General features: G+C 42.5%; 1 protein-coding gene across 2 annotated transcripts in view; it reads right to left on the bottom strand.

Moving 5' to 3' along the window:
* The window catches only part of LOC118402895 (protein tweety homolog 2-like), a 114,798-nt gene that overhangs the window by 39,950 nt on the left and 61,798 nt on the right, over positions 1-13,050 (bottom strand). For both annotated transcript variants that reach the window (XM_035801251.1, XM_035801252.2), the window contains exon 3: positions 9,501-9,612. In XM_035801251.1, the coding sequence (XP_035657144.1) occupies positions 9,501-9,612 (112 nt within the window). The remainder of the gene's footprint in view (positions 1-9,500; positions 9,613-13,050) is intronic.

The raw sequence follows: 13,050 nt of genomic DNA, 5'->3' as shown, positions 1-13,050 counted from the left end.
ACAGGGCCACCAAGGCCTAATGTACCACAGTCACTTGTACTAGCCAGCCTGGCTGGCTGTCTTCGTGCCCTACAGAAACAGAATATGCAAACCAAATGTCACCCTATTCCCTATTTAGTGCACTACTTTTGACCAGGACCCATATGGCTAGGGTATAGGGTGCCATTTGGGAGGCAGACCGAAAGACAGAGTTTATCAACAACATACGTCTGGTGTGCTACTGTTATCTGATCCACTACCTAATTTCCACGGCTTTATTTCAACTCCTCAAACCCGGGAGATGAAATCATTGCTGGGAAAGCATGTATCTGAGCTCTGTGGGACTGCATGGGAATGTTATCTGTAGAGCCTAGGGAGTCACTAGATCCAGTTGGTTGCCTGTATCGATTTGTCTGATCCTCATCATCACATTGCTTCAAATGATCCTGTAGATACGTATGGCTGTGGCTCTGCTGTTATCATCCATCCACTACGGGTATGTCACAAAAGTAGTGCTCTATGTACGGAATAGGGTGGTATTTGGAATGTACCCTATGTTTTCATTGCCTGTTGGACAGTGTAAAGTGAATCCATCCAATCACACACACATTTGAGTTTCTCTCAATAGACAATTTCTCACAAAATATTGGGTGTTATGGCAAAACTGACTTAAATAACTTGTAGACCTGCAATGCAACTCCATATGATTCAAGGTTGCTGCATTCACGTCAGAGGAACATAGCAGGGGTGAAACTCCATACAATATATGCGGCTCTGTTCACGCCAGGAGAACTGAGCAGGAGTTAACGACTTCGGTAAAACTCCACATGATTATTACATTTCCGTTTTCATGTGTTGCACTTGCATTCCACAGCATATATTAATCACATGATCATGCATAGTACTGATGTCAAACGGAATAAACCAAGGACACAGATGGTTCCTGATGTTGTGAGATTCTCTCTGGTGTTTACAGAACAACTGGCGCTGTGAGATTGGGATATCAGAACTCAAGGATGCTGTGTGAATATAATACCGTGCTCCTGCTCAAACTAACTCTCTGCTCGATGGAGAGGAGGAGGAAAGGAAGGGAGGAGAAGAGGAGGAAAGGAAGGGAGGAGGAGAGGAGAAGAGGACGGTTCCTTCAATTAAATTTGAACGGATGAGCTCAGGCGTTAAATGGATCATGGCTCTAAAGTGCTGCAGCCGTCCTGCCACCCAAAGATGGATTTCTCCTCCATTGGTTAAATTGGGTTCATAAAATCTTGAAAAAACCCATCAATGTGATGGTGACCACAGCTGACGTTTTATATCTCAAAATAGATAGTCTGTCCTGACGGAGGGGTTAAGAGCCATTTTGGTTTGTGGGTTCTAAAGAAGAAAGAATATGAAAGTGACAAAATCTTTCATTAGAAGAAAAGATGATTGACATTGAATGATTGACACACATAGAGGGGAGGTTATTAGAATATCCTCAGAACGGTTGACTATGGTGGATATTGTGGGGAACGATTTGAAAGTTATTGTAGGTCTAAATTCCACAAAGAGACCAGAATTGACTTTTTATGGCATAAGACATTGAGAGTATAAGTGGAGGAGAGGAAGGAAAGAGAAAGTGGCTTCGCAAAAAGAAACAACCTTTTGCATGATGCTAGAAGTTTTACTTCACTTAAAACATACTTCAAGGACCATGTCTGAATAGGGAAGTCAGTGTTGCTGACTTATTTATTTGACTTATTTGACTTATTTATTTAACCAGGTAGGCTAGTTGAGAACAAGTTCTCATTTACAATTGCGACCTGGCCAAGATAAAGCACACCAGTTCGACACATACAACAACACAGAGTTGCACATGGAATAAACAAACATATAGTAAACATACAGTCAATAATACAGTAGAAAAAATTCAAATCTATATACAGTGAGTGCAAATGAGGTAAGATAAGGGAGGTAAGGCAATAAATAGGCCATGGTGGCGAAGTAATTACAATATAGCAATTATATATAGCTAGATATAGCAATTAGACACAATTAGACACAGATGTGCAGAAGAATAATAATAATAACCCAGCCCTTAATAATAATGTGCAAGTAGAGATACTGGGGTGCAAAGGAGCAAGATAAATAAATAAATACAGTATGGGGATGAGGTAGTTGGATGGGCTGTTTACAGATGGGCTATGTACAGGTACAGTAATCTGTGAGCTGCTCTGACAGCTGGTGCTTAAAGCTAGTGAGGGAGATATGGGTCTCCAGCTTCAATGATTTTTGCAGTTTGTTCCAGTCATTGGCAGCAGAGAACTGGAAGGAAAGGCGGCCAAAGGAAGAATTGGCTTTGGGGGTGACCAGTGAGATATACCTGCTGGAGTGCGTGCTATGGGTGGGTGCTGCTATGGTGACCAGTGAGCTGAGATAAGGTGGGGCTTTACCTAGCAGAGACTTGTAGATGACCTGCAGCCAGTGGATTTGGCGACGAGTATGAAGCGATGGCCAGCCAACGAGAGAGTACAGGTCACAGTGGTGGGTAATATATGGTGCTTTGGTGACAAAACGGATGGGACTGTGATAGACTGCATCCAATTTGTTGAGTAGAGTGTTGGAGGCTATTTTATAGATGACATCGCCAAAGTCGAGGATCGGTAGGATGGTCAGTTTACGAGGGTATGTTTGGCAGCATGAGTGAAGGATGTTTTGTTGCGAAATAGGAAGCCAATTCTAGTTGTAATTTTGGATTGGAGATGCTTAATGTGAGTTTGGAAGGAGAGTTTACAGTCTAACCAGACACCTAGGTATTTGTAGTTGTCCACATAATCTAAGTCAGAACCGTCCAGAGTAGTGATGCTGATTAGACATATTACAGCTGTATTTCTACAAGACTAACAGTACACAACAACTATGCTCTTACATATCCAGACCATTACCCTAGACTTAACCAATTCCTATCTCTTTACCCGAAGATAACCCTTAACCTTACTGTAAAATGTGCCGAGAGGAATAGAATATCTACTTCTTAAATTATCTGATGCTCTCTAGTATCATCCAAATCAATTTTAATCAAATAACATTTTATTGGTCTCGTACACATATTTTGCCAATGTTATTGCAGGTGCAGCGAAATGCTTATGTTTCTAGCTACATCAGTGCACTAATACCTAAAAATACACAACAAATCCTCAAAATAAAAAAATATCAGAGCAAGCAATGTCAGAGAACGGAATAATATATATATATACACACACACACACACACACACACACACACATGATGGTGTATAGACAGTATGGACAGTACATTAAAAGAAAATATGTGTACAGCGGCAGTTATATAGGATGAGCCTTGACTAGAGTACAGTATATACATACGAAGTCTGTAAAACGTTCTGTAAACATTATTAAAGTGACCAGTGTTCAATGACTATATGTACAGTGAAATCGGAAAGTATTCAGATCCACCGTAGGGATGGTGCCAAGTTTCCTCCAGGCGTGATGCTTGGCATTCAGGCCAAAGAGCTAAATCATGGTTTCATCAGACCAGAGATTCTTGTTTCTCAAGGTCTGAGTCCTTTAGGTGCCTTTTGGCAAACTCCAAGCGGGCTGTCATGTGCCTTTTACTGAGAAGTGGCTTCCGTCTGGCCACTACCAAAAAGGCCTGATTGGTGGGGTGCTGCAGAGATGGTTGTCCTTCTGGAAGGTTCTCCCATCTCCACAGAGGAACTTTGGAGCTCTGTCAGAGCGACCATCGGGTTCTTGGTCACCTCCCTGACCAAGGCCCTTCTCCCCCGATTGCTCAGTTTGGCAGCGCGGCCAGCTCTAGGAAGAGTCTTGGTCGATCCAAACTTCTTCCATTTAAACTTCTTAAGAATCGGCGTTCCGTCAACTGGACAGTTGTAAATCATGCAGCACATTATATCAAGATCGCAGATTTTAGAGAAACAACAAATGTCGGTACATATAAGTGTCTTATATCGGCTGAAAGCTTAAATTCTTGTTAATATAAATGCACCATCCAATTTACACTAGCTATTACTGCAAAAAAATGCCATGCTATTGTTTGAGGAGAGCTCCTAACAACAAAACACTTTTTTCATTGCGATAGGTTTGAGAAATTCATCTCTGAAGGTGAAATGTGTACTTACATTCTGAAATCTTGCTCTGATTTATGATCCAAAGGGTCCCAGAGATAACACGAAGTGTTGTTTTGTTAGATAAAATAATTTTTCATATCCTAAAAAGGTCCATATAGCATGCACAAACAATTTTGTATTTCCACTCGTTCTATTTGCAAAGAAAGGAATCTGTGAAAATCTCACCCTAAACGTTGTTTCAACGAGTCAAATAACATTCGTATGTATTACACAGAGATCCTAAAAGGTAACAAGACTTTACTATATCATTAAGGGTGTAGTATATCCTAATGGACATCATATTTGGTCAGAGAGCGACGCCTTCATGGCACGCCGATGACACGGGCGGCCATCACTTGAACGACTGTATCTTTGTCAAATAAGCACCAATCGGGGTCAAACAAAGTTAGCTAGATAGCCAATGAGCTGGGCTTTACGGGAGTATCCGGAAACCATGTATATATTGTAAAATGTAGCTAGTAACCTTGTACGACAGCATGCCTTTTCATTTTGGAAAAAAATTATAATGATATTCAGAGTTATGAATTTATGAAAACTGTTTGTTTTGCAAATGTTGAATTTATAATATGGCTAGTAATACTTGGAAAGCTAAATCAAAGTCCAAGTATCCAGATTTGATGATATTCTTGCAGAAAAATGTTAAATGAATGTGAATGTCCCCTTCACGATTTTCCCAACTGTACCTGGGGACTTCACAGTAAGTCTTGTAGTTCGCTCATACATCAAGTTATCCATCTGAAACTTTGCACATACACTGCTGACATCTTGTGGACACTATCGGAATTGCAAACAGAGTGATGGCTCTGTGACATTTCTCTTGCATTTCAAAAATGGTGGTATTTGTATTTCTTCTCCCAGATCTATTAAGTTACATTCTCCTACATTCAATTCACATTTCCACAAACTTCAAAGTGTTTTCTTTCAAATGGTACCATGACTATTAAATGCTGCAGAATTGTTTTGGAACCCTTCCCCAGATCTGTGCCTCAACACAATCCTGTCTCGGAGCTCTACGGACAATTCCTTTGACCTTATGGCTTGGTTTTTGCTCTGACATGCACTGTCATATGTGGGACCTTATATAGACAGGTGTGTGCCTTTCCAAATCATGTCCAATCAATTACATTTACCACAGGTGGACTCCAATCAAGTTGAAGAAACATCTCAAGTGTCACGTTCTGACCTTAGTTATTTTATTATGTCTTTGTTTTAGTATGGTCAGGGCGTGAGTTGGGTGGGTTGTCTATGTTTGTTTTTCTATGTTGTGTTTTGAGTTTGGCCTGGTATGGTTCTCAATCAGAGGCAGGTGTCGTTCGTTGTCTCTGATTGAGAATCATACTTAGATAGCCTTTTTCCACCTGTGTTTGGTGGGTGTTCATTTTCTGTTCTGTGTTTTATGTATGCACCGTACAGGACTGTCTCGGTTTCATTTCGTTCTCTTTGTTGTTTTATTATTTAGTGTTCTGAAATATAAATAAATATAATGAACACTTACCAAAAAAGTATCTAGTCAGCCACCAATTATGCAAGTTCTCCCACTTAAAAAGATGAGAGTGGCCTGTAATTTTCATCATAGGTACACTTCAACTATAACAGACAAAATTAGAAAAAACATCCAGAAAATCACATTGTAGGATTTTAATGAATTTTTTTGCAAATTATGGTGGAAAATAAGTACCTCCAGGCTGTGCAATCGGTATTTTACCAAGGAGAGTGATGGAGTGCTGCATCAGATGTCCTGGAATCCACAATCCCCTGACCTCAACCAAATTGAGACGGCTTGAGATGATTCAGACCGCAGAGTGAAGAAAAAGTATCCAACAAGTGCTTAGCATATGTGGGAACTCCTTCAAGACTGTTGGAAAAGCATTCCAGGTGAAGCTGAGAAAATGCCAAGAGTGTGCAAAGCTGTCATCAAGGCAAAGGGTTGCTATTTGAAGAATCTCAAATATAAAATATATTTTGATTTGTTTTAACACTTTTTTGGTTACAACATGAATCCATATGTGCTTTTTGATGTCTTCGCTATTATTCTACAATGTAGACAATAGTAAAAATAAAGAAAAACCCTTGAATGAGTAGTTGTTCTAAAACCTGTCTGTATGTTGACACCATCCTGTGACAAAATCATGCTGACCTTCATGTTCCTGTTCTAGCTGCAGCACAGTATGTGTAAGGATGCCAAGGCTGCAACAGCCAGCAGGTTAATGACCTGAGGGATACCGTTCTGAAATCCCTGATCTGGGACAGGAATCAAACCTAGGAGTCTATAGGCCCAGATCCAGACCCAGGCCCAGGTCCAACTCTTAGTCAGTCACCAGCCATTACACACAGAGTCTGCATCCAAAATGGCACCCTATTCCCTACAGAGTGCACTACTTTTGACCAGAGTGCTATGGTGCAGTATTATGTTTGTACTATTTTACCAGAAAAGTTGACTGAGAACACATTCTAATTTACAGCAACAACCTGGGGAATAGTTACAGGAGAGAGGAGGGGGGATGAATGAGCCAATTGTAAGCTAGGGATGATTAGATGACCATGATGGTATGAGGGCCAGATTAGGAATTTAGCCAGGACAACCACCCCTACTCCTACAATAAGTGCCATGGTATCTTTAGTGACCACAGAGAGTCAGGACACCCATTTAACTTCCCATCCGAAAGACAGCACCCTACACAGGGCAATGTCCCCAATCACTGCCATGGGGCATTGGGATATTTTTTTATTTTTTTTTAGACCTGAGGAAAGAGTACCTCCTACTGGCCCTCCAACGCCACATCCATCAGCATCTGGTCTCCCATCTAGGAACCAACCAGGACCAACCCTGTTTAGCTTCAGAAGCAAGCCAGCAGTGGGATGCAGGGTAGCATGCTGCTGGCACTATGCAGGGGTTAGGGTGCCATTTGGGACTCAGAGACCTCCAACCAGGCAGTTTATCAATGGCTTGTCAACTCAATGCCATACATAACCCTGCTTCCTTCCCCTCAACAATTTTCAAACATTATCTCTCCAAGATTCTTTGAACTTGGTTGCTTACGTAAATCCTTCTTTAGTCACATACACTGTAAAATAACTAATCTTTAATGTCTATTGTTTCCAGACAAAGCCTATTACGATGAGAGCGTGTTTGGTTGAAGGAAATATATTTACAGTTATGTCAATGGCCAGGTCCCAACCACAGCAGGATGTAACCTTGCTCTCTGACTGACTAATGCAAGCAACACTGATAACCTGGTCTGATATCTGTTTGTGCTGTCTTGCCAACTTGTATGGTCATTGGCAGGAGTTGGCAAGACAACACAAACATCTGGGACCAGGCTAGAGTTCTGACAGTTGGCTGTCAAAACTTCTCTCTTCATTCGCCATCTCTTTCCTCCAAGCCTCAGCAAAGAATATAACAATGTATTTATAGAATGTCTGCAGAGTTCCTAGTTCATATGGGATATCACTTAAAGATTACACAATAGACCAAGTATTCCAAATTCCCGTAATTCCCATTACGCTATCAGCAGCAGACTGTTTTTCTGGCTTCTTCTTCAGAAAAGAATGTCTTCTAACTGTGTGTCTGATTGTTCATTCAGATTCCCAGTCGGGGTTTTCTGTGTGGGGGGCTGATAGAAATCTACACAGCCATATGGTCCAGAACTAATTAACTAACTCAACCAAAGCTGGGAAAATTGATGGTGAAGTTAAAAAGCAGCCAACTTCCATTGACGGTGACTGTTAAGTGTTTCATTTCCATCCCCTCCTAGTCAGAGATCTGCTCTTTGGATGTGAACCGACTTCTGAAGAGTGTGTGGAGAGGGGGAGGAGAGGGGGAGGAGAGGGGGAGGAGGAGGCATCTGAGTGGCGGGGGCAAAAGCCAAAGCAGCCATTGTTGTCAGAATGGAGACTTGAACACTGAAGCAGCCTATCAGGACGCCCGGCCATTGGTCCTCTTCAAAGGTCTTTGCTTCCTGGGTTCACGGCTGATTATGTGAAGGGAGACTGTGGAGTGTGTGTGTGTGTGTGAGTGTGTGTGTTTGGAGTCTGATTGTGAAGGGAGACTGTGGAGTCTGTCTATAAGACACAGTAAGGCCTTTGTACCGCTGGAAGACCAGGACTAACAGCTCAGATAGGAATCAGGCTAATTGGTTCTATACGCTGTGGGCCAGTTTCCCGGCCAAACTCAGTTGAGAATCTCCATTAAAAGGGCATCTTAGTCTTGGACTAGGCTTAATCTGTGCCCGGTAAACCGGCTATGTGTGTTTTCAGGCTCAGCAGTGTGAGTCGAAGCCATGAGAGAGACAGCCAGCTACGGAAACTTAACTTCAATTAATTTACTCCTTTAACACAGATGGGGAGTTAATCCATGCTCTTTGACAGTGTTCATAGAAGTCATCTGGAGTCCTTCTCTCTCTCGCTTTCACGATGATCCACTTCCTACTTTATTGCTGAGGGAGGTGATAAGGAAGGAGGATATTGGGTGATGTAATGGTGATGTCATAATAAACCAGAGAGGCTGTATAATCATCCCAGTCACCAGGGGAGTGTGACATATTGATCAGAGACTTGATTCCCATGGCTCAATCTATTCTTGGTTGAAGCAGGGTTTGATTCCTGCATAGGTCATTTAGGCTACACTGAATATACAGTATATAGAGCTATAAGTGTTAACTACAAGTGTCTTTGGATAATAGCATCTGCTGATGGCATTTTAAATTGGACCATATTTAATCAAATTCAGAATTAAGGAAATCTGACTCCTATGTTCAACCATTAAGGTCTATACATCACAACATTTCTGTGCATTTCTGCCTATAAATGGCTGGGATCAAACATAGCTTGCTCCTTTTTAGCACTGAGAGAAAATAGAACTGAAATCCCACTGACAAAACTTCCTGTAGAGTTCTGAGCCTTATTATCTGAGTGATAAAACGCCCCAGAGAGTGTGAAATTGACGTATAAAGCTGGATTTGGGTGCCTCTTTACGTGTCATCATCAGCGCTTCTTAGCACAAATTGAAAAAATGAGACAGATATAAATAGCCAGGAAGGGCCTCACAGTGTAAAGTAGGGGTCACACCAAGGAGGACAGAGGAGGAGGATGGTTCTTTGTTCATGGGGAGTCTGTCCCCGCGGCATAGGGAGTAGGATTGGGGTGGGTGGGTAGAGAATAGTAGGCAATTGTCTGCAGTATAATTGGGGGAGTTGGGAGGAGTAGTCATTCTACTGTACCCACCAGGCTGTCGACGGCTCCCAGCTTGTGATTGGTGTTGTACAGAGAGTCGTCAGCTGTGTGGTTATGTAGTGTATGGTAATGTAGTGGTAATGTAGGAAAGCGATAATGTACAGCAAACTTAGAGGTTATGTATTGAGTCTGTAGTGCTACCAACCAGATTGTCGACCCCTCCCAGGGTGTGATTGGCATTGTACAGGGAGTATGTCAGCTGGTAAACCCCGTCGTTGGTCTCGCTGTTGCCATAGAAACCCACTCCCACCGCAGCACTGCACAGAGCGAGAGAGACAGGAAGGAAGATGCAGGTTAGCGTTTCTGATAAATTAATCAGTATAAGACAACATATACAACATACAGTACTTAGTACCAACGACTGATCCAATAAATAATTGATCTTCGTTTAAAGGAGGTTGTTTTGCCACAATTATAAACTGTTATATATTATTCCGTCATTGCCTTTTGCAGAGTTGTCAAAAGTTATGGTGCGCTGTCATGACTACAACCCCTAAAATTGCAACATGAAAGCTTGAACTTCGTTGCACATCCCCACCTTGAGGGTATCGTGCAAGCTAGAAGAATACTGTATGTTAGTTTGGATGATGATTGTGAAAAGGTTTGTGTGCGAACCACCATTCTTCGTTTTTTTCAGTCTGAAAAGTTTAGTAGATCAAATAGATAAGTGCACATTAAATCAAATGTGACAAAGACATAAAACCTCACAGCAAATTAAGAAACACACAGTTAAGCACAGTTAAGAGATTCACGTGAGTCATATTGGTTGTGTCCCAAATGACACCCTATTCCCTATATATTTGGTTGTGTCCCAAATGACACCCTATTCCCTATATAGGAACGAAAACACTGGACACTAGAGAATTTGGAAAAACATTGCCTGGTCTGATGAATCCCAGTTGCTGCTGTTTCACACTGATGGCAGGACTAGGGTATGGAGAAAGCCACATGAGTACATGGATCCATCATGCCGCATGGCAACATTGTAGGCTGGTGATGGTGGGGTGATAGTGGGGGGTGTATTTTCATTGCACACATTGGGCCCCTTGATAAAATGGCGCAACTTTGAATGCCACAGGATATCTGAACATTATTGCCAATCAGGTGCATCCCTTCATGGCAGCAGTGTATCCATCTGCAAATGTATGGAACGAGCAATTTGGAGTAGAGATCCACTACCAGTGAACCTGACACAACTGTGGGAAGCATTGGAGTCAATAATCCCAGACATTCCCCGACGAATTTAGGCTGTTTTAAGGGCAAAAGGGGGTGCAACTCAATATTAGGAACGTGTTTCTAATGTTTTGTACACTCGGTGTACGTAGTGCACGACATAGCGAATAGGTTGCCATTTGGGACACATTCTGTGACTCAAAGGAGAAGCTTCCTCTGTCTCCCATTGCGTTGAATTTTTCAATTTAAATTATTATACAAAATTCTTGCAACCAATAGAATGTTATTTATATGGGGGATACAACCTTCCCAGCTCTGCAGATTTAGCTGCGAAGAGACCGAATCATTAGATCATTTGTTTTGGAACTGTCCATATGTAGCTTGTTTTTGGTCACAGGTCCAGGAATGGCTGAAAAATTGCAATATTTACCTGGAGCTAAACCTGCAGATAGCAGTACTGGGTAATCTGAAAAGTCATAGTCAATCAATCAATAATATAATAATACTTTTAGCAAAAATGTTTATTTTCAATTTACAATCTGTAGAAACAATGAGTATAGACAAGTTAAGAACTCCAGTCAAACATCACAACACAGTTGAAGATGATATGGCAAATAGAAATCCAATTAGGATGGTGTTAAGAGATCCAATTAGGATGGTGTTAAGAGATCCAATTAGGATGGTGTTAAGAGATCCAATTAGGATGGTGTTAAGAGATCCAATTAGGATGGTGTTAAGAGATCCAATTAGGATGGTGTTAAGAGATCCAATTAGGATGGTGTTAAGAGATCCAATTAGGATGGTGTTAAGAGATCCAATTAGGATGGTGTTAAGAGATCCAATTAGGATGGTGTTAAGAGATCCAATTAGGATGGTGTTAAGAGATCCAATTAGGATGGTGTTAAGAGATCCAATTAGGATGGTGTTAAGAGATCCAATTAGGATGGTGTTAAGAGATCCAATTAGGATGGTGTTAAGAGATAGATGGGAGGGGTTGAATGGAGCTGAAGTTGGGACTAATAACAACAAGATCACTCATGTAAAACATACTGTGTCCGTAAAACGTATATAGGTTCAGAACATTTGTGAAAGAGCACAGTTTGAAAGATATGGCTAATAGCAATCAAACCGGATACACATCAGAAATAGATGGGAGAGGTTGAGGAGGGACAGGAGTAAAAACAAACAAAATAGAACTATTGTAAAATAAAATGTGTCCATAAAATGTACATAGTACTGTATGTATAAGCTGGAAGTAGAAACCTCAGCATTGTTGTTCACTAGCTAGTTTACTCGAATTAGGGGATGTCACATGCTGTTGTGCAAATGGAATAGACAACAGGTGGAAATCATAGGCAATTAGCAAGACACCCCCAATAAAGGAGTGGTTCTGCAGGTGGTGACCACAGACCACTTCTCAGTTCCTATGCTTCCTGGCTGATGTTTTGGTCACTTTTGAATGCTGCCGGTGCTTTCACTCTAGTGGTAGCATGAGACGAAGCTGCAGGTAGTGCAGCTCATCCAGGATGGCACATCAATGCAAGCTGTGGCAAGAAGGTTTGCTGTGTCTGTCAGCGTAGTGTCCAGAGCATGGAGGCGCTACCAGGAGACAGACCAGTACATCAGGAGACGTGGAGGAGGCCGTAGGAGGGCAACAACCCAGCAGCAGGACCGCTACCTCTGCCTTTGTGCAAGAAGGAGCAGGAGGAGCACTGCCAGAGCCCTGCAAAATGACCTCCAGCAGGCCACAAATGTGCATGTGTCTGCTGAAACGGTCAGAAACAGACTCCATGAGGGTGGTATGAGGGCCCGACGTCCACAGGTGGGGGTTATGCTTACAGCCCAACACCGTGCAGGACGTTTGGCATTTGCCAGAGAACACCAAGATTGGCAAATTCGCCACTGGCGCCCTGAGCTCTTCACAGATGAAAGCAGGCTCACACTGAGCACATGTGACAGACGTGACAGAGTCTGGAGACGCCGTGGAGAACGTTCTGCTGCCTGCAACATCCTCCAGCATGACCGGTTTGGCGGTGGGTCAGTCATGGTGTGGGGTGGCATTTCTTTGGGCTCCATGTGCTCGCCAGAGGTAGGCTGACTGCCATTAGGTACCGAGATGAGATCCTCAGACCCCTTGTGAGACCAAAAGCTGGTTCGGTTGGCCCTGGGTTCCTCCTAATGCAAGACAATGCTAGACCTCATGTGGCTGGAGTGTGTCAGCAGTTCCTGCAAGAGGAAGGCATTGATGCTATGGACTGGCCTGCCCGTTCCCCAGACCGGAATCCAATTGAGCACATCTGGGACATCATGTCTCGCTCCATCCACCAACGCCATGTTGCACCACAGACTGTCCAGGAGTTGGCGGATGCTTTAGTCCAGGTCTGGGAGGAGATCCCTCAGGAGACCATCCGCCACCTCATCAGGAGCATGCCCAGGCGTTGTAGGGAGGTTATACAGGCAGGTTATACGTGGAGGCTACACACACTCCTGAGCCTCATTTTTACTTGTTTTAAGGACATTAC

The sequence above is a fragment of the Oncorhynchus keta genome, chromosome 24 (genome assembly GCF_023373465.1).
Source record: "Oncorhynchus keta strain PuntledgeMale-10-30-2019 chromosome 24, Oket_V2, whole genome shotgun sequence".
Lineage (NCBI taxonomy): Eukaryota > Metazoa > Chordata > Actinopteri > Salmoniformes > Salmonidae > Oncorhynchus > Oncorhynchus keta.
This window is presented reverse-complemented; position numbering and strand designations above follow the sequence as displayed.